At 50.4% G+C, this 27,919-nt stretch overlaps 2 protein-coding genes and 1 long non-coding RNA gene across 8 annotated transcripts; 2 read left to right on the top strand and 1 right to left on the bottom strand.

Moving 5' to 3' along the window:
- Positions 1-25: 25 nt before the first annotated feature.
- On the top strand, positions 26-13,339 carry MORN5 (MORN repeat containing 5). Of its 3 annotated transcripts, XM_015879349.3 has the most exons (6): positions 26-108; positions 176-323; positions 401-512; positions 632-763; positions 11,891-12,002; positions 13,087-13,339. In XM_015879349.3, exons 1-5 carry the CDS (start codon positions 35-37, stop codon positions 11,968-11,970), a joined length of 546 nt encoding a protein of 181 aa, XP_015734835.2. In that variant the 5' UTR covers positions 26-34; the 3' UTR covers positions 11,971-12,002; positions 13,087-13,339. The 3 variants fall into 3 exon arrangements, with proteins under 3 accessions (XP_015734835.2, XP_015734834.2, XP_015734833.3); XM_015879348.3 differs by having other exon boundaries at positions 11,891-13,339; XM_015879347.3 differs by lacking the exons at positions 11,891-12,002; positions 13,087-13,339 and adding an exon at positions 2,006-3,079.
- LHX6 (LIM homeobox 6) lies at positions 12,580-26,733 on the bottom strand. Of its 4 annotated transcripts, none has more exons than XM_015879344.2 (10): positions 26,551-26,725; positions 25,938-26,078; positions 25,649-25,834; positions 25,450-25,571; positions 20,878-21,098; positions 18,698-18,798; positions 18,526-18,621; positions 17,636-17,810; positions 17,294-17,397; positions 12,580-16,150 (listed from the first exon to the last, which is right to left on the bottom strand). In XM_015879344.2, exons 1-10 carry the CDS (start codon positions 26,623-26,625, stop codon positions 16,130-16,132), a joined length of 1,242 nt encoding a protein of 413 aa, XP_015734830.2. In that variant the 5' UTR covers positions 26,626-26,725; the 3' UTR covers positions 12,580-16,129. The 4 variants fall into 4 exon arrangements, with proteins under 4 accessions (XP_015734830.2, XP_085377274.1, XP_085377275.1 ...); XM_085521148.1 differs by having other exon boundaries at positions 25,938-26,003; positions 26,551-26,724; XM_085521149.1 differs by having other exon boundaries at positions 25,938-26,065; positions 26,551-26,676.
- LOC107321895 (uncharacterized) lies at positions 17,621-18,274 on the top strand. The gene is made up of 2 exons (XR_001558711.3): positions 17,621-17,709; positions 18,107-18,274. It is a non-coding gene; the product is annotated as an uncharacterized LOC107321895 (long non-coding RNA).
- Positions 26,734-27,919: the final 1,186 nt, after the last annotated feature.

The raw sequence follows: 27,919 nt of genomic DNA, 5'->3' as shown, positions 1-27,919 counted from the left end.
GGCGGAGCTTGGCGTGCCGGGCGGCGCTGTTACCATGGCGACCACAACGCACAACGCCATGGAGGAGCTGACCGGCAGCCGGTACCGCGGCCGGACCGAGCGCGGCAGGTGGGACCGGCGGGGGGAGCGGGGGCGGCGGGGGGAGAGCGGCCACAACGCCCGTGTCGTCCCGCAGGATGGAGGGATGGGGCACCTACACGCTGCCCACCGGCACCCAGTACCGCGGCGAGCTGCGGGACGGCACGTTCCACGGGCGGGGCGAGCTGCTGTTCCCCGACGGCGGCACGTTCCGGGCGCTGTGGCGGCGCGGGGTGCAGTGCGAGGTACGGCGGGACGGACCGGGATGGAGCGGGCGGTCACGGCCCGGAGCTGCCGGCTCACACCGCCACCTGCCTCGCAGGGCAAGTTCACTTTCGCGGACGGCCTCGAGTACGCGGCCGAGAGGTGGGAGTACTGCGACGGGTACGACAGGAGGTTCTACAGCGAGATCTGCTCCGGGCTCAGACCCGCAGGTACCAACCGGCACAACCAAAGGCCGGAGCTCGGTTATTCGTTATTTTGGTTGAAGTCACAATTCTGGGGGGGGGAAAGGCAAAATAAAGCAAATCCTTTGTGGTTGTTTCTGATTTAGGCAATTCTCAGGTTACAAACCTGGATCCTCCCCGACAAATCCCAGACGGATGTTACGACTGTGGTGATGGGTTCTATAACCCTAAAACCAGAATGGTCAATGACTACGAGCGGAGGTTCCTGAGATACGCAGGTACGATGAGTCCTTTGGCGCTGTCAACCTCAGCCATGCATTTGTTGTATCTTTAGGGCACTTGGTTAAAGCAGAGACTTTCAAAAGTGTTTTGGTTCTGTTATCACCAAGCTAAAATAGGTCTTCAATCTTTATTCTTATCAGCTATTTATGTATCCCCTGAGTCGTACAGATTGCGTTTTGTAAAATGACAGCGAAATAACTGTATTCCCATTTGGGAACTGAATGCCAGGAAAATCTTCATTCTCCTCCGCTGTGAGGTGTGCAGAATTCCTCCGGACAACTGGCAAACCACGTTATGACCCAGCAAAGAGCTTAAGCATCTGCTTATCTTCAAGTGTGAGAACAGCCCATTGTATTTAAGCTGGCTTTGGGGCTGATATGTTGCTAAATAGGAAACTGCCCTGTCACATTATAGAGCTGTGCTTTGAGGTGAGTCTGGCAAAGACTGGATGTCATGGATCAGTCCTCAAATTAAACAACCTTGATGGAAATCAGTTCTCATCAAGTCAAAAGGAAAACGTTATAAATAATATATAATCAGAAAGAACCCTCAACGGCTGACACCAGGGTAACTCAAAAAGATCATCTGACCTGAAACAACTGGTTTGTGATCTGGTTATTTAAGCTCTATTTTATCACCCTTTTTCAAACAGATATGTATATATTTTAACAAAAATGCTTCTCAAAGGAACCACCCCCCTCTTTTCTTCTTTTCTTTTCCAAATGTCCAAATCACACAACCTTGTGTTTCTAGAGGACAGAGCGCTGCATGTTCAGCGTGCCACAGTTGAACAATTTTGTTGCTTGGAAACTCCATTTTTCAGAATTTTTACAATTTGTTGCAAAAAAATTCTGCTCGGCTTTACTTTGAAGAGCTTTTGTGAGTGTGCACTGTGATATCGGAGGAGGGAAGTGAAGGGGGGAAGCTAAATGAATTGGAGATACCATCTGCTATAAAATATACCCTATGATACATGGCCTGTTTTATAAACGTTGAATAAAAACTGATCTAGATTATTACAAATGGCATTGATCCAAAATACTGGAATGCAGTGGGCCTACTGATGAGGAAGATAAGCAACATGCTTTCCAAAAACACAGGAACCTACACAGATTAGTACAGGAGGGAACGCCTTGGAATTCAATTTATTGTTTTTTAATCTGTTCTTTGAACTCATTGTCCTCGATGACAATTATCTCAAACCCTACAAATTATATCAATCAATATTCTCTACCCAGAGCGGCACAGCGTGAGGTCTGACAGCATTGCTGGAGATGTGCTTTGTGTGACCATTCCCCCGCCAGCCCGGGACACAGAGTTAATCTTGTTGATGTGAGTGTGAAAAAGGAATGTGCCGTGTAGGCCAGACCCTTCCTCTTAAGAACACGAACACAATTGAAAAACCCAGCACTTGTTCAACATCAGAGGAACTCTTTCTGCCCCAGGAGAGATGATTCAGGGCACAAGGCCACTGCAGTTAAAAAAAATAATAAAATAAAAATTAAAAAAGCCCAGCTGTAAGCAGAAGAAACTGAGGAAGAGGCTGGAATGACAGGGAACAGATCCAGAATTACTCCATTATAGGCTGGGCAGGAAGGAGCAGGAAAACCTCCAGGCTTCCAGCCAAGTCTTGAAAGCATCAAAAGCAGATGGTAGGAAGCATTCAGGAAGTTCTTACAACAGCTTGACAGGTTTACCAAAACGACGCTATCTTCCTCAGGTCTGGCAGCAGGCAGAAAGAATACTCCGGTTCTCACCTTTCACCCTGGCCCTATTATGAAGCAATTTCTGATTGTTTCTCGGCCATTTGGGAAACAGAGCAAGGAAGCATACTGCCTTGGCACTGACTTTCCTGCCAAACTGGCAGCGTCCAGCTATCATTCCAAAAGACTGGAAAAGAAAAAAAATAGTCTCCATTTACAATTACACAGTTTGCTTCCACCACTTCTTTGTCAAGATGAGTGTTCGTAGAGTACCGCAGAGACTCCTATTAAATTTGGCAAGCTTTGCATTTCACTAGCACGGAGGTCTGATCCTCATTTACTTAAAGAGCTCTTAAAGCAGAGCAAAGGCCCATCATGAAGATATAATCAGGCCCAGAGAATGAAATGACAGCAACAGTTTTGTTATACTTTTTCTCTAGCAAAGTTTTCCAAATTCTCATTGCAGCTTTGCAGTTATTACTCCATCCCCAAACCTCTGTTTCCTTGGGGATGCTCAAATTTCTCTTCATTCTTCATATGCTCTTCAATTTTTTTTTCTCTAGTATTGCGAAGTACACAAAATTGGACACATAAATAAGAATAATAACACTGGTCTGTAAGGAGATACGCTGTTTATTTTGAATAGGCACTGGGACTGGACTCCTGTTTCAGTCAGAGTATTCTTTCCTTTTTGTTTCTCTCAGAAATTGGTCTCCTGGCACCTTTGTAAGAGAGGTTAGTCAACAGAAGGATGGGAGGATTTCCCAATTTTTCAGGGAAACGTAGGAAATATACGATGTTATGTTTAATGCAAAGCAGGTTGGTAAAAGAAGATAAATGATTCAAGTTTTAGGACCCCCGAATATTGGAGAGGCCCATCATTTTCAAACAGAAAATACTGTCAGAAATAGAAATCTTGTTCTCCTGAGGAAAGCACAATAGGAGATTGCCCAGGTCGCCTCTCTTCTGATGAAAAGCCAAGATACTTCTGATGAAAATTGCCCTGTTTCTCCTGCAGCTCTCCTGATGCTGGGTTAAATAGTATGAAACACACTTTTCCTCTGTGCAATATAAGAAAATTTGTGCTTCTACTTTTGTGTTCCATTTCCAGGTTAAATTAGTACGAGTACGGTTTGTAGGGTGGTAGCTTTCTGCACTGCAGTCAGTATTACCTGAAATACATGCCTCTCTTCATATGAAATCAAGAACAGGAAGACACAAAGCCTGCCTTTTATGCTGTAACTCAGTCAGGTAACTGAACTAACATGCACATTACTAAGAGCAGGATTAGGCCCAGAAAGCCAAGGCAAGTGCCCATTAAGAGGAGAGGTTTCGGTGCTGCTGCAGTCCCAAGCCAGCCAGCAATCAGCCTAGGATTTCAACAAGCCTGAAAGTCTCATAGAAAGCAGCAGGAAAAGACCTGCTGCTTAAGGAATCATTAGAAGCTGAAAAGATCAAGACTCAAGAATATCATTTTATGCTAGTTTTAACAAGGCTGGATTTAGACCATGCAGTTTTCCTTGGTTTTGAGGCTGGCCCAACTCCACAGGCATGTTTGAGAACACCTTTTAATTCTAAGCCTTGGTAATCATGGACTTAGAGTTACCTCACATCATTAATGTGGGATGAAGGTTCTCAAGCTTGGCCTGAAAGGATTAAAAAGCAGGGTTTTTTGAAAGTCAGCAGACATGTATTCATCCATATCAGGATGATCCAAGTACGTAAATCCCATGGATAAATCCATGAGATAAATGTACTACATGTAGGCTTCTTTGACTGAAATCTCTGATGCAATTTGCACCAGGTGCTGCCTGAGAAATGGGGACTTGGACTTGTGTGAAAAACGTGAAACAGCCATAACCACACAGTAATTAAACAGGGTAATATTTCTATACCTACCCTCATGCATCCCAAATACACACAGATGTGAGCATGCTCTTTCTCATAAACTACTGGAGAACTGGGCGTAGGGTGAGGACCTGGCAGTTTTTCAGGCCTGGAGTATTTCTGGAGAAAAGACGGCAAGTTGAACATAGAGTTGACTGTGATATAGGGGAAAAACTAAAAAAACCCTAAAAAATAAAAAAAAGACTGCAGCTGGGGATCATGCACTGATCTTTCTTCCCTGTTATTCTTTGAAATCACCCATTCTGATGACGGAGGGAGCGGATGAGCACTCTGATTCCAAGCTAGTCCCCAGTCATTGCCTAAGAATGTAGGAGCTGTTCTGGCAGATGCCCTTATTGCTGAGGAGAGGAAAGCCCCAGCAACACACATACACGGGATACAGTATTTTTGTTCGAATGAATTTAGCTTCCCATCGATTTAAATGTCTACTTACAACACAGGACCATTTAATCTTTTGTACATTTGTTTCTTTTTTATTTGACTTAAGACACTGAATTTAGATGAGGTTTAGTTCCTACATATTGAAACTCTTAAAAGCTCTTCAAATAATTGTTCTTTGGATACTTGTTAAGCTAAAGAAATCAGTTTTGATCGGCAGTAAAAGTTCATGCTATTTTAAGTGCAATGCTATAGCTATTTTCTGTTGTATATTTAATCATTTTGAATTATATGTCATGTAAAAGATTTTAGCTCTGGGGCATTTGCCAGATGGCTGATTCTGCATTTCACACAACAAAAGAAATAATGTTTGTGTAAAGCTCTTAAAAATAGTTGGTAATCAGTATATTCTACAACGAATAGGATCCAGACCTGTTTGAAAAAAAAAAAAAAAAAAGAGAAAGAAAAAAAGACAAAAAAAGACAAAAAACACACAAAAACCAGCTTTTGCCGAAATTAATATAGAGAATTTGGTCTCTACCTCCGAGCTCTGAACAAAACAAATGACGTCCATTATTTGCTGATTTTTTTTTAACATTTGATAAGTTAACTGAACTGTAAATTTGATTTTTTTTATGTTAAATGGCAATTATTGCAATCCATTGATCTTTTTTCCTCTGCTTTGGCTGAGAAACTTATTTCTGAAAAAAGGAGTTTGTGAAATAGAGAGCCCACACTACTCTCCATTTACAGCCATAGAGGTTATGAATATGAGAAGCCCTTGGCTTTTCTTGCAACAACCAAAGCTCACAGCCTTTCTGCATTCTCCCCTGACTGCTGCTGTCTCCTCTTTCTGGCCCCTTTTATTCAAATTCCTCCAAAATACCTTTGCAAAAAGTATTTTGTCTCTCTGCCACAAAACTCAGCTTTGCTTTCTTTACCCACAAGGCTCCACACAAGTCCATACAAATTCACCTTTGCTCTCATCTCCTCCATCTCCTGTATACCATTTTCCCTTGCAGCTGGTCCCAGGGCAGTTTTTCTGCTCATGTTGGTATAAATCCTCCATTTTCTAGTGCATACTTTCCTGGCTCATTACTTCTGTGATACTCAGAAGGCTTGAAAAATATTATGCTAAGAGGAAGGTTAGAAATGTTGCTGCAGCTCTTTAACGTGGATCTCCAAGGGTCCTGTCTACCTATTCCTATTTTTACATAAGTAGCTTTAGTCCTGATGTGAGAGATGCAGACCTAAGTAATGCTCAGTGCTCAACAAGTAAGTTGTTTAGGGACCCAAACGTTAGCAGTCAGAGATTGTTTGAATGCCATTGCAGAATGCATATTTATTATATCTTTCTCAGCATCAAAGTCTGTTCAGGTGATGGATGTAGTTGGAGACCACTCATCCATTTAACCAAGAAAATATTTTTATACTAGGCTTGGCTTAAATGTTTCAATATAAAACATATATATATATATAGAATAGATATAAATCATGTTAGTTCATACTACAACCAGCAGTGATAATACTAATAGTGGCATCATGACACAAGTTACTACAGCAGTTTCAGTAGCTGTAGTTCTGCAGATGTGCCGTTCCTTGTGGTTTGCTGGTCTTAAAATGCTTATCGTTTTGGAAACTGTGAAAGTTTCAGTTCCAAACAGTGGCATGCCAAGAAAAACAACTTTGTTTGTGTGCGAGGTATCCCATTGTGAACCCATTAGACAGGTTATTCACAAGTCCTATAGGCACTTACATCCAGCTATACTGCTCATGTGCAAACAAGTTTTACAAGAGATGGAAAGTTCATTTTTGGGCCATTTTGGAATTACAGTAATTAAATGTAAATGGAAGGGTGAGAATTTGTGGGTGGAAGCAAAGGTTAATTGAAAACATGTTTTCATTTTCTTGCCAGCCTTGATGTTGGTGAGGTCAGGCACGGTAAGGAAAGCTTTGCTAGGGACCCAGAGGGGCAGTGGAAATGAAAGGGGTGTGCCAGGCAGAATCCATGGCCGAGATGCTATCACATATGACCGTGATTGTGCAGTGGAAGAACATGATAAACTGCACTGCGGGTGACGGGAGGAGTCAGGCATGCGAAAGAATTAACTGATATTGTTGTTTACAATGATCTGTGTGTGCTTGGCTCTCTACAAACAGAGAGGAAACTCAGTTCTAGTTCAAGGATGGCCTATTGTAAACACATGCTCCGATAAACCCTGCTCACGGGAAGCTGCTCGGACACCTGGCTGTGTCTCACAGCAGCAGGCGTGTGCTCTGGGCTGTGCTGGAGTGTGAGACCCCTGATGGAGGGACACACTGGGGCACAGCTGCTGGCTCTTAAGGCGTCTAATGGCAGCAAGAGCGAGCAAAGAGAAGATGCACACTCATGCCTGGTCCCAGCCCTCTGATGTGCAGAGGTGGGAACCAAGGATCTGAATTTTGGCACACATCAAGCCTCTGGTGTAGACAGAGCCTTTAAGACACCAGAGCCATGTGCAGCTGCACGGTGCAGCGTGAATACATAATGCAAAGTCAGGACAAAGGTATGAAAGGTTTTTGAGATGGACAGTGTAGCTCTTTCCCTGTGTAAGCCACCACAATCCCCATGTCAATGTGGTGCATCATTCTATGTACCTCCAGGTGGTTTCCTGAGAAAGCACAAGTTAAAGAGCAAATCCTGAAGCCTACAAGACGATGCTGCTGTTTGCTGGCAGCCACACATCATGGCTTACAGAGCCTCCAGACATCTCTCACAGCTGAAGTTTCCATAAACAACACAGAAAAGCAATAGCTAGAAGGAAATCATTCTAAACTTTGCAATATACACTTAATATAGGGAGGTTAAATACACCTAAATTACAGTGTAATTTCAAGTCATCCCTTAGAAGCGCCCTGAGACAAGCCTTGACTTTTCAGCCTTTTCTAATCATGATTCTGAGAGAAACATGGAGTGTGTAGTTGGGAAAATCACTCCTGCCCCTACTAAGCTACTTTGAGACAACATGGAAAATTAGGTAAATGGTTCGATCAAATCCACTGATTGAGCACACGACAGAATACATCTTACAGCATTTTTGACAGAATTTACTGTCACATGGACCTTCCCCTAAATTCATTCAAAACAGGGAAGAGACCTGCAGAGCAATAATTGTTAAGAAGGACTAATACAAGAGGTGCTACTTACAGAAGCCAAGTAGGACCATCAGGCTCAGCTGGGTCTTAGTTGTGTAAAAGTGCTCCATCACAACTGATGCACGGGGACATCAATCACAACAGATCCCTATGCCTTACACCCCAGTCAATATTGCAATGGGGACAGACACTGCTTTGGGAATTGGTCATGCAGGTGGCTGCCAGGATTAGCTCCATATGCTGTGAGTCTGCTTAATGAAAACAGCTTGAATTAATTACTTAAATTAAAAAGGAGCAGTCTCAGGTTGGTCTGGTTGAGGATCTGGCCTACAGTATTCAAACATCTATGTTGTGGGTTGTAGAAAAGTGACCTTGTTTTTGATTGAAACAAGGAAATAATTCATGATATTCAGTCAATAGTTACATGTATTCTAGCAGCTCCCCCGTTAACAGCTAACTTTATCTCTCTTTGCTTCCAGATTGCAATTCAGTGCTGTGATAATGGTCATTATATTTCACTGACTTCAGAGTAAATAACTTGTTGATGTTTACCAACTGAACAGAGATACAACAGATTACTGCAACCTTTTCAGCCAAACCTTTCTTCTTTACATTCAAATTTAAACATCGGTCCTGTTTCAGCAAAGTGTGTTCCCTGAATGCATATTTTACTGAGGAAAATCTAAAAGAAAAGGATAAACTTGTAAATATAAATATGCTGACGTGAAATTCAGCACACAACATGAAGAACCCCCCTACCACCTAATTGTGTGCAGGGTGATAATTTACCACTGATTAAAGAGTTTGTATTTTTTTCAGATCTTTTTTAAAGGGAAAATTACTTCTGAAGGTGAAGATGTGCTTAGACAATCATATTAACATATTCAAACAATTGTAATTTGCAAAATAGTAATTACAACTCACTATCTGGTAGCATTAATCAAACTTCAAGGTTTAATTCCATTTTAAATATTGATGAAATGTGATTCTCCAATCTAACCCTGGTGTTGCAGGGTTATGGAAGCAGCCAGTGACAGAAAAAGAGGAACGTGTAGTTAACAAGCAGCTGCCACAAAGAAGGATCGGCATCTGTGATTTAAATTGTTAGCTGCACAGTCAGGTAGAGTGTAAAAAGGGTAGTCAAGAGGCTGTTAAGTCCATTGCTGCCAATTACTAACAATCAGGGAGGAGCTTTAAGACTTGTTCAGTACAATAAACCCAGTTTGTCTTGTTTCAGGGGTTACTACTGAAGAGGTTGCAGCTGCACTGATTCAAATAGCCCTAAAACTACAGTAATTATCAACCAGTCTTCTTTAGTGTAGCAAAAGTATGTTTTACCATAGCTTAACTCTTTACATTCTAATATTTCTCTGCCTCTTCTCCCAGAGCTGGCCCCAGAGCCATTCTGATGTCTGCTTTTGTGGTTCTAGCTGTGCCGGATTGGTGCTTTCTTTTCCCCTTACCTACACCAAGGAGCGGTTGTACAGCACTCTTGGGTTGGATGGCAGTGCTAGGATTTGCTTTAGAAATATTTTTTTTTAGCATTAAGTCATTGTACCTATTATTCATTTCCATATTCGAAGTTGAAATCTATACAGCTCATTCAGTTTTTGCAGCTGATTATTTTAATTTGCATGGGATCTGATCACTGCATAAACGTTGCAAGGCTGGGGAGTCTGAAGGCACAGCACAATCTGCCTGTGTAATGAAAACAGCACGGAACGAAACCAGGCAAACCAAGGCTGTGCTGGAAACACAAAGCCAGGTGTAGCATCTGCCTTTCTCAGTGCCTGTAGCCTCAACACTGTTACGTGACCACAACAGATTTCTCACTAGGAAGGTGGGCTGATTATTTCTAGTACTCAAGTGAACCATTTACATCATTACCCAAATATGAGCTAGACAGCGGTGATGTGTAGCATGTTTAAGGTTTGTTTATTCCTCCACATGAAAGAAATAGACAAAGTTTCATTTCTATGCCATTACCGCAAGCTCAGACAAAGTATTTTTTTTTAGTCAGGGAGATCCCAGCTAAAACCGCAGCTACCCGCACTGGACAATGTCTGTCATAGCCTGGGCTCACGTGATCGCCTCATTACAGAGCTGGAACACCTAGTGCATAGAACAAAAGCCAGCACGTTGATTACGGCTTTGATGTTTTTAAGAAAGCTGGAGGACCACATTTGCGTTCCTGCTGCAGCCCGCAATGGAAGCTCTGCCCGTGTCAGGATTGTGTGGTCTGCGAGTGATGTTCAGAGCTCATCTTTTTAATTTTCCTTTTAGCATATTTTTCCAGGATTTATTTTCTCCTAGTTGATGTCTGAATAAGAAATATGCCATTAATACGGTCAGTCAGCAGCAGCAGCCCTTCGTCAGAGAGCAGCCGCTGTGCAAGGAGCAGAGTGCAGGGAAAACGCTTGGGGAAACATCCCGAGATCCACAGGCCTTCCTGTGTGGGGTTGCTGGGGGAGTGCTGCCCTTCAGACAAGGGGTGAATGCTTTGGCACATGCTTTACTTCAGCCTGCTTTGATCAGAACACCTGGGAGCAGCATCTTGTGAGATGTGAAACCTGCACTCAGTTCACGTGAACAGATGGGAGAAAAAGAGGGGGAGCAGCATGGAAAGGAAAGGGAAAAGGGGAAAAGGGGAAAGGGAAGAAAAAAGGAAAGGAGCAGATCTGACCATTCAAAACCCACCAGAACAATTAGTAAGATTTAGCTACGTGCTGGAAGACTCTTGTACACAAACCTAATTTGTCACACACCCTTCTGTTCACTTCTTAGATTAGCACAGCTCACTCCTTTTACATCTCAAATGCTACTGCATCACTTTAACCCAAAGGTACAAGTCTCCCATCAAAGGATTCCATGATAATTTGAGTCCCTCCAAGGAAAAGGCTTCATCCTTGATCTGTTGTGTCCTTGCCAAGCAGGACTCTCAGATGTGGAGGAGGTGGGATCCTGTGATGTTCTCAGCCCCAGCACCACAGCCCCTCTACTCCCTCCTAGGAGCCATCTCTGCTTTTAGATAATAAAAGCTGTTATAAAACCTTTAGCACTGAGGTGTCAAGCACACCTCACCATGAGAATTCGTTAAGACAGTGGTAAATGCAAGCAGCAGCTCTAATGTATTTAATGTATATAAAAATAAATACAGCTATTGTATTTTCCTTTTTCCAAGGCTTCCTGGCCTACTGCACAGATCTGTTTTCCCCTAAACAAACATGAGAAAATGCTGTAGGACAGTTTCTGGAGACAAAACTGTTGAAGTCCCTGGAATTAATACCCCACAGCTTACATTTGCCAAGTTATTTGCTCATAATCATACACAACATTTCTATTCAACCTTTGCAGGACAGCTGTTTTCTCCTGCATCATCTTTCCACACTATTATGCTCTGAGGTTATGGCAGACATAAATCCTAACAAGGAACATGAGATGGTCTAAAATGTCTCAGCACTACGTCAGCTTAGTGACACCCATCACAACGCACACTTCAAAAATTGCACCATCAGAACAACTGGAAGAGAAGAACCTGGGCTTTGACTGTTGGTTTTTCTTTGCCTTCACTTATCATAAAGTGACAAGCAGTGCGGATGGAGTATTCAAAAAAATGTGTATCTTCATTTCTGATCCTTTCAACATCATTCCTGCACGTGGCCTCAATAAATAAATAAATAAATAAATAAATAAATAAATAAATAAAAATCAATAGATATTTATACACATACATATGTGTAAATCTCAGCTCCACCCAAGTTAACCTCATCAAACAGCTGAGTAATCAGAATCATTGCTGCAGAGCCCATATCTCCTGCACGGACAAATTCCAGCACAGCAGCACACGAGCTTTTTAAGGGACAGAGATCCGAGAGATGCCAGTGGCTCAGAGTGGGGTTTGTTCTCAAAGGAAAAAACGTTTGTTTGAGCAGGACTCCGTTAATTCAATGAGCAGACATGAAATGGTGACCTTTGGCGATCTCTTTCTCTTCCTTTCAGACGATGAGGAGCATGAGTGGATCATCCGGACCTGCCGCAAAGCTGAGGACATAGTTTCAGAGCAGAAACCTGGCCCATGAAAACTGGTTTTGCTAGACAGTGATGTTCCAAAGTAGGTGATCTGATTGACAATGAGTCTCATTTGTCACTGGGTCTTACATCACCCTTTCCCTCTACAGCAATATAATCTTTTTGTCATCTTTGTCAGCGTAAACAAAAATGGAAATAATCACTTAATCAGTCATGCTGAGAAAAAAAGCCATGAAAGAGAGCAGACTGCTCTCACAGCAATATTCCTGAGAGGTGTGTGCTGTAGTACATACACACATTATTAAGCCTGAAAACAATTTGTTAAAAAGAGTGCCTCAGATTCAGTGTTGAAGCCATTCAAATCCATCTTAATCAACATTATTTTCCCAGATTTTAGTTAGCTGTCCTGGTGAATTCCTTTCCTCCCTTTTTTGCTCAGTACTTTGATATTGATTGATCATTGTAATAATGTACACCAGAGGTATTCTTTAATGACTGGTTTGCTAACTAGGAAATTATATCCATTTACTACGAACATTTGTTGAACTCTCCTGAAGCCGGAGTTTAACAAAATAATAAAAGAGGAGAACTGGGTGGGTTGCTGCTTGATTAGTAAGCCAGAAAGTATTTAAAAAATAAAATAAAATGGAATTACATCATTTTCTGGATGTAAGTGCCAGCACTTCTACTTGCATTAACTTTATTTATTACACAAATAAGACATTTACAAAGCACAACATTAAAAGTATGTAACAAAACAGACATTGGTTTTACAAAAAAGTGCTTACAATTTAGTTTTAATTTTTAAAATAAATATTAGTCTTGACTGTCCACTCGTTCAGAGAATTTTTTAACCATTGTAGCCAAGACATGCATAACTGCAACATGCTACAACAAAATGATTGGCTGATGAAACAAAACCAATGTGTCTATAGTTGGCATCCTACAGATGTGTCACTGATAGCAGTGCAGGATTGAGTCCCGCTCCCCGTCCAACCAGTGAGTTGTGTAAGCACCTTTAGCTGGGCACTGGGGTTAACCAGCATGAGCCAAAATAAAAAAGCATTGGTAATAATCTTGTAAACCATTCCTCTTTCAGACCCTCGCCCTATTTAGTTACCTTATTCACCTTGAGTGAAAAGCCTTTTGCTGCCTGTCTTCACTAGGTTTTTGTCTGCAAAAGTTTTTGGAAATAGCAACGGCAGGAGTTTACTACGTGGAGTCTACGTTGCTGCACCAGAACCCATTTGGCAATTACTGAATAAACTAAGAAAATGAGAATGATTTTATTTTTTTGCTTTTAATCTACAGACAGGAGATGAATGCAAATGACCTGAGATAAGGTTTGGTTCAGTGGCAACAGTCAGCATGAAATAGATCGTGAAACAATGTATTGAATAAATTAGAGGATTTCTTACATTCTTGGTACAGTTGAGTATTTTCCATACACATAATTAGCTCTAAAACTGCACAAGCTGAATTGCTTCCAGTTTTTGCAAACAATTTGGGCTTAATATAAACAGAGCCTGATTTCTGAATTAGCAAAGCTGCTCCTGGCTACCTGGGGGAAGCTGCCCTCAGCCCACACTGCACAGCAATGCTCCCCATGTGCCCCACTGCATCCACCCACCCCAGCCCACGCACCACGGCTTCTCCCGACAGTGGTGCCCATCACAAAACTCGGATGTACAGCGTGATTCACAAGCGGTTTGCGATCAGCGACTCAGCTGATAGTTAGTGGATACGTATTTAACAGCCTCCCTTTCATGGCACTGCTGAGACAGAAGATAAATACAAGAGACTGCTTTCTCCCTCAACAAAACAGTTGTGGGAATCTCAAGTACTGCGGGCTGTCAGGTCAGGTCACAGCCTGAGGTCTCTCCTTCAGCCTCACGTTGGATAGCTACCCATTCGCTTACAGCACTAATTCCACAACCAAACAATCACTCGAACACGCAAGCTCAAATGGAGGAGGAGTGGGGCCTCGGTGACCCCCGAACCAGCAGCTCTCCTGGCCGTGCTGTGCACACACAGTGATATGCAGCCTCACAGCCGTGGGAAGCAGAGAGCTCTGCTCACAGCCCATGGAGGTGTGCTGGGCCTGTGCTTATCCCTACGGACATGCAGAAGGGACACAAACGCTGCTCCTGCACAAGGAGATGCTGGGGAGCAGTGCCTCCTGCCAGGCCACGCTCAGGGCTGTGTTTGGGCGCTCACTGGGAGTGGATATTCACATGTCAGATGGTGACAATGACACTTTACGGACTTAATTTCCTCCCTCCTTCCAAGTGTTATTTCAGACTGAGGATAGAGCTGCTAGCTGCTGGCTGCAATTAGAACACTGGCCTAGCTGTCCAAATATTATAGCAGACTTTTACACACACACACACAGAGGTGTGTGTATGTATTTCTTTCAGGATATCAATGTGTGCTGGTGTTCAGCTATTTCTCCAACCAGGAGACCTTGGTGCTCACCCAGCAGACGCAGTGTGGCTGCTGAGAGCACCGTGCCTGTGCCACCAGCTCACCATGTGGGGCTGATGCTGGAGATGGATCTCCAGAGAGAAGAACACGAGTATCTGCAGCTCAAATTAAAAACAAGTTACATAACTGGTAGATTCCTGTCTCCTGCTCCTCAGGCACAGCTCAGTCACGTTATGCGCTGACTGTGGCTCATCACAGGCTTTCACATTCTCGGAAATGCTGCCTCCTGAAAGTTAGCAGCAAGACAGACCTATGTGCTTCCATGGAGAGGGGCTTTGTTAGCGACCTGCTCTTGGCTCACTGCAAGCTGAGAAGGGCTGGCAAATGCTAGCTGTTTACTTTTTGTTATTACCATCAATGAAGTATCATTTCAGAGCTTTTTTCCTGATCTGCGGCCAGGCGGCCGAGTACTTCCTTTGTTGTTGCCATGAGACTGCCCCAGGGGTGAGCCCCACACGCCTGCTCCTCCGTGCACAACCCGTCAGGATCATGCCTCCATCCAGGGACCTGGCAGGAGCGGCTGCCGTGCTTTGGTAAGGGATAGGGGTGAGGAGGCACTGCCAGATGGAGGAACACGCATCGCCTCACTGCCTGCCGGCCTCACTGCTGGCAGCACTTCCCTGGCTGCTCCCCGGTCCCTCCCTGCTCTTCTCACTAACCGAGCCCGGTGCTGGGCCCCTCTCCTGGGGTCAGCGCCAGAGCAAGTCATTTCTCCACATCTACTGGTGAGCTTCCCTTAAGGATTTCTTTGTCCCAGTGTATGGAGCATCTAAGAGTTTGGTGTAGGTACATTCTCAAATCACCCATTCATCATCCAACACGACTCAAAGGAAATAAAGTAGCTTGTTAATAAAGAATGAGAATAATAATAATAAAAAAGATTTGGCAAATGGCTGTGAGAGGAGAGAGACAGTCGGTGCTCTGAGAATAAGTCAGCAAGTTAAACCTTCAGAGTGCCAAGCCTGGCTCTGCCACCGACCAACCCTACCACTCCTTTCGGTTTGGGACATCTCCATATCCCCTCCTATAAAACGGGGGGAACACTAAGATTGACTTACCTTACAGAGTGATCAAAGGACATGTGATTCTAAAGCACTTTGAGGAGGAAGAAAAACTGCCTATTTCCAGCTGGCATCGTGTTTTCCACGTAGTGGAGTCACAGCTACCTGTGACTTTGGCTCAGGAGTCCTCCATGAACACTGAGTTGCTGAGCCAGAGCCCATTTCAAGTCTCACACATGCAAGTGTAAATAAGGAGGGATGTCCGGGAACCAACAGTGCTTCACTGGTGCAAAAAGAGAATCAGGCCAAACCACGTAAATTCCTCCTTTCTTTATATTCGTGGGTGATCATCCAACCCCCCGTGACTCAGAGTGTACTGATGTGTTCGTATTCCCACAGCTGGGGAGCAAGGTTTGTAAGCACAGCAGAGTCACTCATCTGGGCTGTGTCTGGCATTGTCTTGGAGAGACTCACTGTCATTCTACAAGTCCACAAGAAACAAATGAAAAATGCAACTCTGCACTCGACACACACATACACAGAGTGTTGCTGAAGAAATAAGAGTGGATGTTAGATGCTGGTCAATGGGAATAACCAAGAACGCCGAATCTGAGTTTCTCCTGCATGACTGAGAACAGTTGCCTTGGGCTGGACACTGTGTTTCAGCGACTGAGGGGCAGTGGTGCTGGGAGAGCCATGGGCAGGCGAGGAGGAGCTTGCGGAGTCAGTACTGAAAGAGGATGACCTGGGGGAGAAACAGGAACCGAGCGTTAGCTGCTTCCAGAGACAGGCGGCCCTCATGGCAGAAATGGGATCTCAGGGAGCAGCCAGGCAGGACGCATCCAGCTGAAGCAGGGCAGCCACCATTCCTGGGGGACGAGCTATTTCTGAGCCATTTCTGTCCCCAGTCCTGCTCCTAGAACACAGCCTGCAGGGAACGCAGGTTTCTGGAATTTACCATGGAAGGAACTGTTTGGAAAAGGAATTTGGAAGGCAGCTCCGTGTCCTGAGAACCCAGTCCTGCAACATCTGCAAGCAAGCAATAGCATTTAAGTCACAGGAGCTAGCTGCTGCTGTGGAGTTACTTTCAATGACAGCATCAGAACTACACATTTCTGAAAACTCCCCCGTTTCTGCGGTGATAAAGTCATGATAAAATGACAGCACTTTGACCAGGCAGTAACCTTGCTGTGCCCCTGCCTCTGCTTGTCAAAACAGAGCTCAATAATCTCTGGTTGCTGCGCTGAATAGAGAAAGAGATGCTGAGAACTTCTAAAAGATGAAAGCTACAATGAGTAAGAGCTGCCAAAGGCTCAGCATTTCCTCAAAATGAAACCACTTACATTGGGATCCCAAGCGTGTATACGCCAGTTCAGAAGCCTTGCCCCCACATGAGCACTACGTTAGAATGGACTGTTGCTGAGGGACTCAACAGCAAAATATCAATATACAATATTGTTTCTTAGCCAGACGTTGTGAAATAACATTCCGATTCATGATACGGTAACAGCCAGTTGTTATTTTTTGAGCAATTCTGGAATTCCCAAGAAATGAACCTTTCCTGTTAACTCATGGAAAGCTGCGCAAACCGAGCGCCGGCAACGTGGTGGTAGAGCTGCGGAAAGGGAGAACCGGGCACAGAGAAGCTCAGGCAGGAGGTTATGAGACCCCAGAGCATCCCAGCACACCACAACATTCAGTGCAGAACACACTGGTGCTGTTTACCAGCAGTCATTCTAAGGCCATCAAAATAAAGGACACACAGCCAAAAGACGGCGGCTGCCAGATCACAGAGTGCTGCTCACAGGAGCAGGCGATGGCACTGACATTGCACAGAAACGATTGCTACAGAGGGAGGCCCCAAACTGGCAGCAAGGACCAGAATTACCTTCTCACCCCTATTTGATAGCGGTCCTTCCATGTCTGCTTTGAGGTGCACTGGTGGAGCCGTGTAGGGAAGTCTACAGTGCACTTGTCCACACTGTACCTGACCTGTGGAGGAGAAAGGCCTCAGCCCTGTGCCCACAGCAGCCCCACAGCACAGCCTGACCAGGGGCACCCCAAGGGGACATCACCAGGCTGGGGCTCACCAGGGCCCTGTTCCACTGCAGGGGGTGAGGGCAAGGAGAAGCTTTGTGAGCTCACAGAGCCCAGTGCTCCATCCTGCTCACCCTTATGCTGTAACACGCCATGGAGGAGGTCCGTCTCCCACCCCCAGCCCCACACTCACTCTCAATGTATCCATGCAGCGTCACCATACGGGCCCTCTCCGGGCTGCTGAAGGGCGAGTAGTGGATGTCCTCGGTGAGGGACGAGGGGATGCGGGGCGGGGGGGGCCCCGAGGGCGGCACCGTGTGCTGGGGAGTGTGTTTTTTATGGCGGGCTCGGCAGTTTTGGAACCAAACCTGCAACGAAAGCAGCAAACACTGAGAGAGGAGAGCAGCAGGATGAGCTGTGCTCATACAGGGACACATCACCTCCCACAGGGACACATCACCTCCCACAGGGACACATCACCTCACACACAGTCCCACCACAGCTGCCTCTGCAGAGTCACAAAAGGAATCCTGTGTGGAAATGTCACAACAACTGTGTCTTAATTAAAGCAATGCTTGGGGGATTACACCCTAGAACTAAAACACGAGTGGAGGTTTTTCCATGCTAACGTGGTGTTTTCTTTCTTATGCTTTAATTTCTGAAGGAAAACTGGGAGTGAAATCCTTCCACAATCACAGCATGGAGCAGTGCCCCGAGGCCACGCAACGGCCACAGCGAGGAAACAGCCACAAGCATTTGACAAATCGCTTCCTGCTCAAATCACCTTCACAAAACAGCCCATAAAGAGTCGCCCTGCACGTGGGCTACTTGATCCCTTGTTGAATGAAGAGTCTCAATAACTGAGGCCTGAGCCAGGTTTTAACATGTTAGAAACTTAAATGTGTCTTTGGTAGAACAATTCTGGATGGTGCCCACATTTTGCCTTCATCCCACACTTGCATCCCACACACTGCATCCCACACTGCAACCCACACTGCATCCCACACACTGCATCCCATGCCAGCATCCCACATGCTGCATCCCACACTGCATCCCACATGCTCACCCACAGCCGCCCCTCACCTGAATGACTCTCCGACTCAGCCCAGTCATGTCTGCGAGTTTCTGAAGCGTTTGTGCATCGGGGTTGTTGTCCTGAGCAAACTGTGCCTGCATGACCTGGTGGGTGGCAAGGAGAGGGGTCAGATTGCCACTGACACTGCAGCCCCTCCTGCCCCCAGCCCAGCCCCGCTACCTGCAGCTGCTCGGCAGTGAAGGAGGTGCGGGCCCTTTTGGCTGGCTTTGGCTGGCTGTCCTGCTCCGAGGGCACGGCCCCCTCCAGTGTGATCCCATTGCCTGTGAATAAGAAGCTCATTGAGGTCAGTGCAAGGAGCTGAACAGCAGCAGTGTGCTTCAAGCGTCCCTCAGGGCGCACAGCAGTGCTGGCCTGGAACTACACAGGACCACTGAGCATCTCCATCACTGAGTGGTAATGCTGACCCTGAAGGGTTTAAAGTTGAGTATAGAAAAGCAGCAATGTTGTGGAAGATGTGAAGGTGTGGGGAATTATGGATGGGGAAAGGGCAGTGGGAAGATGGATTTTGAGGTCAGTAAAGTACTAACATCCTCCACCTCGTAGTCACCACTTGGCTGCATCCCTCAGCAAGCAGCCCAGAGGAGCCTTGCCTGCTGCTGGGCACACCAGGACCCACACCATGCCTCATCCCCATTGCCTCCATCACCTGTCTCATTTCAACAAGCTCCTTGCTCTTTTCCCTGGCCCCAAATCTCCTTCACCTCCTCCTGGACCCTGAGGCAGCAACAGCAGAAGCATCCCTTTCCCTACGGCACCGCTCTGCATGGTACCACTGCCCAGGGCAGCGGCTGTTCTGCAGGAAGGTGCTGAGGCAAGCCTGGCTGTGCTCACGCAGCAATGGAGCCACTAGGGGAGAAGCCAGGGCCAAGGCCCCCACCCCACACTGGGGTCTGCATTGAAGCCCATGCACTGCCCAGAGGAGTGATGGATGAGGGAGGGTGCATGCACAGGGCTGGCGCTCGCCCCGCTCCCAGGATGCGCCTGCACACCACGGTGTTTGCTCTGCAAGCTGGACAGGGCTGTGATTGTCTTGGCTGGAGTTGAAGGACTTTCTCATATAGTTTGACTTGTTCTTTTAGGATGATGAATGGGACTCTGACTTCAGCAACATCTGTTTATTTTTCTTGTGTGTAAAACCTCATGTGCAGGAGAAATTGCTGGGTAATTACTGGAGGGGGAAAAACGCGTGGCCCTTTAACTTTGCAGCAGAGTCCCCAGAGCCTTCCCATCCCCTCCTCCAGCTGAGGGGCACAGGGAGGTGGGCACCTGCCTGGGGACACTCAGCCCCTGTCCTGGCACCACCACAAGCCCTTCTGCAACACAAACCCCAGCCCTTGGGCAGGACCAGGGCACTGCAAGATCCCACAGATGGACCCAGCCACAGCCACAGCTGCAGCCCCACAGCCCCACACTCCTTCTAGACCCATGGCCCTTCCTTCCATGCCCTGTGCCCTTCACACCAGCCAGCCACTGCAGCCTCCCAGCCCAACAGGGCACAGTGTTTCCATCCTCTTACCCAAATGCTGTAAACAGAAACACCGATTATTTTCATGTCAGGTTGTTAATTGCTTCCACATGCTGCACAGGCTGGGACGTGGCATTGGCCTCCCCACACCCGTGAAGCACTACTGAGTGCCACACAGGCAGGAGCTGCACTCCCAGTGCCAGAGGGTCCCTGGACACTTCCCTTGGTGTTTCTGCAGCTGCACAGTATCTCTGTGGGCAGTGTCCCTACGATACAGCTGAGCAGCAGAGAGGCAGGCAGGCCCTCTACAGCCCTGCTCCTCGCCTCACTGCACAGCCAGCCACAGCCTGAGAATGTGGGGCAGGTTCCGCTCTGGCCCAGCCCAGTGATAACATGATATGGCACGGCCTCACAAACTCTCCAAAGCCACTTTGTTCTGAGCACCCACTCAGCCGCTGCCCCGCAGCCATGACACCGCATGACTTCATGGCACCGGCGGCAGTGGGATGCAGTTGGGAACACGAAGGCCACTTGCAGCACATCCCTGGGTGGGCAGGGCCGGTGGAAAATGATGGGAAGATTTGTCCACCCGCCAGGTTTCCCACCTTTTAAATTTATGACTCACAGCCTCCAAATCCCCACGGCTTTCTGACCCGCCACATGTGACAGTGAGGCACAGCGGTGTGATGGAAGCAGGGCTACAGCCGTGCTCAGCATTGCCCTCAGCACACAGCTCTGCTGTGGAACCCATGCATGCCCAGCACAGGAGCAGCTGCTCTGCAGGCACCATCCTGCTCTCTGTGCATGGAAACAGCCCTGGGCAGCGATATCCCCACGCAGTACCTGGACCAAGGGCTGTGTTGTGGTCACATACCATTTTCTGCTGCTCGCTTAAGGTTCTCTATCATGGTGTCATAGTGGATCCGGCACAGCACCTTCTCCTCTACCAAGCCGAACTCCTCACCCGTGGAGAGCTGCCTCTTGCAGGAGAAGCAGGCGAAGCAGGCCAGGTGGTAGGCATTGCCGCGCGCCCGCCGCACCCAGTCGCTGGCGTAGATCTGCCGGCCGCAGCGGGCGCACTTGGTACCAAAGCGGCTGTGGGAGGAGAGGACACAGCATGAGGGTGGGCAGCAGACCCTGAAGCCCCCAAACCCCCCAGACCACAAGGAGAAAGGGCAGAAGCGAGACCGCCCTGGAGCTGCTCCCAGGCAGGGACCTCCAGCACAGGGCGCAGCCGAGGGCTGAGCTGTGTGAGCAAGCACTGAGGTCACGCAGTGCAGTGAATCAGCCTCCAAGTTCACGGGCTTTTTATTTTGATAACAGGCGGTGTGACACTCAGATGGAAATTCTGCTACGGCCGTTTTTCCCCTATTGCAATAAATCAAAACATGTGTTTTCTCCTAACACGTACAGACGTATGCATCTGCTCTTTCCTCCTACAAGGAGGTCTCCTCGCAGTGAGAAGATGATGATTGTGCTCGGGTTTATTTATGGTGGGAAGTTCTGCAGTGGCACGAGGAGGTACCGATGCCGCCCCATCCCCGCACACTGGCGGCTGTGCCTCAGCACCTCAGCACCACGCTGCTGGCAGCTCCCCGGGCACAGCCACCCTCAGCCTCTGCTAAAGCGGGTGGGAGCTCACATTCGAGTTTTATTATTGTTAAAATAAATAAACACCAAGCAGTGGGGAGAGGCGAGCATCTCCTCCAGCACAGCAGAGCTGATGCTGGCCCTGACACAACCCTGATCTCAGCCACTGCGTGTCCCGCACATCCCAGCACGGCCGCGGCACCACAGGGCTCATGTGCAGCCCCACAGCCCTCACCATCCCGGCTCTGGAAGCCACAGGCACTGCTGCCATCCTCAGCCCCAAAAGCTCGAGTATTCCCTTCCACCAAAGGCAGAGAACACTGAGGAGAGCGCACTGAGTGCTGCAACGCCACGAGGCTGCCAACATGGGCACAGCCACTGCAGCTCCAGGCATAAGGTGCCGCACACCGCAACATGCAGCACACCACAACGTGCAGCACACTGCATCCCCCAGCACACCACAATCCCCAGCACCACAACCTCTATCACAGCATGACCCCCAGCACACTGACATGCAGCACAGCACAACCAGCAGGAGCACAGCTGTGCCATCCCACTGCCCCACATGCAGCACATGGGCCTGGGGAGATGCTGCCAGGCCGTCCTGCACTGCAGTTGGTAACCACCAAACAACTGGGGAGGAATAGAAAGATTTGAATGTTTCAGCCTGACCATCACTGACCAAAACAGAAAAAAAGCAACCCAAAAACCTGAACCAACAAAAAAAGACGGCTTAAAGAGGACGTTTCTGAGCTGAAATTATACAGACTTAGCTGAGAGACTTCGCTAATTTACTTCAGATGGGAACATTGTAAACTGACTTTGTGCCAGCTCGTTTATATAAACGCACAAACAAAAGAACTGTATTAATTTTTTATTTAGAAGTAGAAATCGTTCCTGTAAGTCAAATTGCTTTGAACAATGCGCTATATAAACAGCCGTATTTGCTGAATGCTCTCAGACGAGGGGGCAGGCTCAGAGGAACTAATAACACGTGGTAGTCGCCTCTCCCCACTTCCATCACTCCCTGCTCTAAGGGGGCAATGCAGTGTGCATGGCCCCGTGCTGCTACTGGAGAGGGTAGCTCAGAAATGAGACCGACTGCATCCCCTGCACTGCACCGAGCTGCTCCTGATGCTGGGCAGCGAGAGCCCAGGGAGCCCCAAGCACTCGGCAGCCACAGGGCACAGGGGGTGGTCCGTGGGGCTCCTGCTGCCTGCCTGGCAGTGAGGGGACAAGAACGGGGCCAAGGACGGAGCCACGCTGCAGCAGGATGCAGCTCAACTGGTATCCTTGATGGCAAAGCTTGTCTACACAGCCTGGCCCAGGCACTGCCACCAGCTCTGGCCCCATGTAGGGTTTGGGGCTGGGTGAGCAGACACTGTCAGCTCTCTGTGACGGGAGACAGAAAGCAGCACCAGCATTTCCCATCCCACCACCTTGGGGAGGTTGCAGTGCCTGGGCACAGGAAGGCACCTGGTGCCGCAGCACCCAGCCCTGGCACCCACTGCTGCCCACAAGGTCAAGGTGAGGGCCACCCAGACCCCAAACGTCCTTGTCCCCTCCTGGTGAGCTCCATAAGAAGTCTCTAATGCAGCCCCAGCAGCAGCAGCGGCTCTCAGAGATCACACTAAGCAATGCAGAAAACCAAAGGGAGCCCATCTCCACGCTGTGCCCAGGCTGGAGCATCACCCCGCAGCACAGAGGAGAGGGATGGCAGAGGTCACACTGCCACCAGCCCACCGGCGGGCCCCACGCTGTTCCAACCCACAGGGATGCACACTGGGGCTGCTGTCCATGCACACTGTGTGCCCTGGGCAGCGCAGCAGCGCGGTGCAGCATCCCAGGGTCACACCAGCACCACGCCGGGACCCGGCTCTCTGCAGCCGTGGGAGTTTGGCCGCAAGCAGCCCTCGCATCGCCTGGGAACACAGTGTTCCTCCGATGGAGCTCCACGAGCTCCAGTTTTAATTTGGTTCTTCTCAAAGCACTGGAGCCCTGGACGCCAAATGTAATTATTTGACAAGACACAGGAAACAACAACGCTTGCTCAAAAATGCACGGGGCCGTCGAGCTGCCGCAGCGCCAACACTTACACAGCCTCACACGTGCAGGGAAGGGCCGGGGGCAGGAGGGGGCACGGGGCAGTGCCCGCGGGTGGCCCCGTGCTGTCCCTCGGCGGCGGCACCGGGCAGCGATCCGCACACTGCTGCATCCACCACGGGAGCTGGCAGCGGGGCTGCCTGCTCTGCTATTAAATAACACACTTCATACGCAGCAATAGAAAGAAAGATAGGAAGACGGGCAAAAAGAAAGAAGAACAAAAGAAAAACAAAATAATAATCGTCAGAAAAAGTCTAAAGAGTCAGATTTGCGCTTTGCCAAGCACTGCGTCCACTGCTACCCCGGGATCTGCAGGGACAGTCCTGACAAGATCGGCGCCGTCTTGGACAGGAACCCGGCTGGGCTCGTCCGAGGCTGCAGCCCTACAGCGGCCCCGACCCGCGACCTCCGCAATGCGGCTCCGGATCGCGGTGCTGCTGGAGCCCGGCCCGACCCGCCAGCTCCGGGAACCGACGGCGGCGGCAGCGCGGATCGGCCCCGCTCCGCCCGGCCCCGCGCCGCATCGTGTCACGCACAAAAAAGAAAACCGAAATCTTTGTGTGCTAAAGCCAAAGGCGGGGCGCGGGGACGGAGTCCCCCCATTGGCACCGGGGCCGCCGTGCCCCCCACCTCCGCGCTCCGCTCTGGCCCCGAGCTGCGCATCGCCGTTCCCGGCACAGACGGTTCTTTGGGGGCAGATCTCGTTCCTCGCGTTTGCCCAAAGGCAATTTCGAGATTCGGTTCGCTGCTTGAAAGCCGCCTTTGAAAAGGTCCGTCCTTTCAAAATATTAATGAAATCAAAACGATTATTAATTAACGGAAAACGCTGAAGGCGCTCCGAAGCAGCGAATCAGCACCTCACAGTTCCCCGAACGTCCGTGGGTGCGGAGGGGAAACCAGCGGACACCGGAGCCGGCGGTGCGCACCCGACGGCGGCACCAGGACGGGCGGGCACGGGACAGCCGCACCGTAAATAATAATAACAATAATAACAGCAATAACAACAACAATAGCAAAAACAAATAACAATTGTTACAAAGCCATTGCGGATCTCAGCAGTTCGCTCCCTCGCAGCACGGCCGCCACCCGCTCCGTCCCGCAGGGCTGAGCATCTCCTGCCCGCGGCTCTCCCTGATTCCCGACATTCCCGCACCGCGCCGGAACGGGAAGAGTCGGCGCTGAGGGCTGCGGGGCGAATGGAGCCCAGCGAAGAGTTCGGGATTCCTCCACCCCTGGCGCCTCAGTTTCTGGGAGCACCCGCGGTGTGAGGTTATCAGCCAGGGGCGATCACCGGGCTGCGGCCCGACTGCGGGAAACTGAACGCGGGGCCGCGGCTCCGAAGCCCGAGACGGGTCCTTGCCGAGCGGCCCCCGGCCCAGCCGCACACCCGCCCGAGGGCTCCGCGGGGCCGGGAACTGTTTCGGTTCTGTACCGCTGCGACACCAACGACACTTCGGCTTTTTTTGGTGTTAGCCGGCGTAAAAAGGGTTTTAGAAACCACTCGGCCCCGCAGACGGCCGGGGACGCTTCTAAAAGCCGGGCCACACCGTCCAGGACAATGCCCCGCACCGCGGTCCCGCACCGCAGCGGGAGGCGGGGAAGGATCCCCGGGCGGGGCCGCGGTCGCCCCCGACTCCGTTCTTCCCGCAGCCCCGCGCCGCCCCGAGCAGCGGCTTTGAGGTCCCGCAGCTTCGCGGCCGTTTCCCGCAGGCAGCGGCCGGGGACGCCGCGCACCCCCCGGCCCGGCTCCTACCTGAAGTAGTCCATCTTGCAGAAGATCTCCTTGTTCTTGATGTAGCAGCTGTGCTGCTGCCGCAGCGAGGTGCGACACACGGAGCACTCGAGGCAGCGGACGTGCCAGATGAGGTTGTTCACCTGCGGCGGAGCGGACAGAGGCTGAGACCCGGGGCCGCCCGCGGCCGCCCCGCCGCCCTCCGCCGCCCCGCGCTCACCTTCAGCAGGTACCGGTCGAGGATCTCCAGCCCGCAGCTGGAGCACACGTTCTTGCCGGCCGACGGCGTGGAGGAAGAGGAGGAGGACGGCGGGGAGCAGACGGACGGCGTGGAGGGGGTGCTGGGCGCCGAGCGGGCGTCCTCCTTCTCCAGGGCTGCGGGCAGCGGCTCCCCGTCGGGCTGCGACTGCGGGCACAGCCGCGCGGGTATCCGTCAGCCGCGGCCCCAACGCTCCCAACGCGATCCCCGCCGCGTCCCGGCCCCGCACCCCGCACCCCGCACCGCTTACCATGGCGCGGCCGTGCGGGTCGAGGCAGCGGGCGGTCGCTTTGGGCAGCGGCTCCGGCGGCATCACCTTGCGGGAGAGAGCGGGAGAGGGCGGCTGCGGCTCCATGCGCCGGGAGAGCGCGGGGCACCCTATATAAACCGCCTCAAAACAATAAATAAGAACTTTCTAGTGGCCATTTAAATCCTTTGCAACAAAAGCTGCGTCTCTTTAATGAAGCAATTTGAATGTGGATTGAATTCTCTCCCTGCCTGCACTTAACCCGGGCCTCTTGAAGTAATCGCTCGGTTCCCATGCGAGCCAAAGCGCTGAAAAAACCCCACAAACTACCTGCAATTAGAAATTGCCGTAAATGCCCGAGATAAGAGGTACCCAGAGTGTCAATTCCGGCTGTCAATCAGGGAATCCATCAGGCCACCCAAAGAATTGCAAATTTGATTTTTTTAATGGTAGTAATTAAAAATCGAAAATTCTTCCCCCTCTCCCTCCGCCGAGCGCGAAACGCCCCAGAAAGCGCCGGGATGCGAAATCCTCCCCTTCGGCGCGGGAGGCGGCGAGCGGCCCCCGGCCCCGGCCCGGCCCGCACCGCCCCGCGCCCGGCCCCGACGGCGCTCACCTTGCCCGCCTCGGTGCCGGCCGGGGCGCGGCGGCCGGGGCCCCAGGGCTGCCCGCCCTCATGGCTCCGGAGCATGGGGCGGGCGCGCCCCGCTCCGCCCGCCGCCGCCGCTGCCGCCGCGCTCCGTGCCCGCGGGCGGCGCGTCCCGGGGCCGCGGCAGGAAGGGCGGGGAGCCGCGCCGGCCCCGCTCCCCCGCCGGGGGCGGCCGCGGGCCGGGCAGGAAGCGGCGCCCCCCCGCCGCGCCCCGGGGGCAGCCCGCCCCGCCGGGCCCCGCTACCTGCGGCAGCAGCGGCACCGCCCGCGGGCGCGGCGGAGGGGCGGGGGCCCGGTGCCCCCTCCCGGCCCCGCCGCCGCCGCCGCCGCCCGCCCCGACGGAGCGCACGGACGGGGCCCGAGCTCGGGCGAGCGCCGCCGGGCGCGGCCCCGGGAGCACCGCGCGGATCCCGGAGCCCGGCGGGGCCCGGGGATCGCACCCACCGCCGCGGTGTCGCGCCGCCCGGCGCTGCCCGGGCTTCATTAGTAACCTGATAATTCCCCGGCAAAGCCCCAGCAGCGGTTCCACCATGAAGTAATTGTAGGACGGTAACGTGAGCTGATGGCGGCCGGGGATGGATCCTCGCGGTTATTGATTCTGACAACTAAATTGTTAACCGAGGGGGAAATCAGATGAAAGCCATTTTAGAATAAATACGAGACGTTAGGTTGGAGCACTGAGGTTCTAAGAAAGCCCGAGCAGAGCCCCGGAAAGCCGAGTCGAGGCCCGGCAACGTCCGGCACAACGCGGCACAACCCCCCACCCCACAGCGCGGCTCACACCGCTCCCGCAGCTCCACCGGGGACACCGGCGGCGCCCCGCGCTCCAGTGTGCGATGGGCGCAGTGCGGCCCGGTGCGCAGCCCGGCTCGTGCCGCCCGTCGGAGCGGCGGAGGCTGCAGCCCGGGTTATGCTGCAGCCCGGGTTCCTCTGTCCGCATCGGGGCCGTGTCCGAGCGCTGCTCGGGGGAAGCACGCGGCCCGACTGCCCCGACACGCGCCCCCTCCCACCAACGCGGGGCACGGACGGAGCCGTGAGCGACCGAACCGCGTGGAAACGTTCCTTCAGGTGAAGGAACGGCTTCGTGTCAGCCCTGAGCGGTGGGGCAGGAAAACTGAAATACCGAGGAACGACCTGCACGACAGGCACGTGAGCGTGTCCCTCGGTTCCTCACTTTGCTGGGAATAGAGCGAGAGCAAAGAAACCAGGACGGGACGGGACGGGGCTGCAGCAGGTCCGGTCCCAGCAGCCGTGAGCCCCGCTCTGCCCTGCGATGCCTCCGGGTGCTTCTCCAAGCGGCGTTAAAATGGCTGATAGAGCCCAAGCGTCCATGTAC

The sequence above is a fragment of the Coturnix japonica genome, chromosome 21 (genome assembly GCF_054131305.1).
Source record: "Coturnix japonica strain WE chromosome 21, WE-NBRP24, whole genome shotgun sequence".
Taxonomy (NCBI): domain Eukaryota; kingdom Metazoa; phylum Chordata; class Aves; order Galliformes; family Phasianidae; genus Coturnix; species Coturnix japonica.
This window is presented reverse-complemented; position numbering and strand designations above follow the sequence as displayed.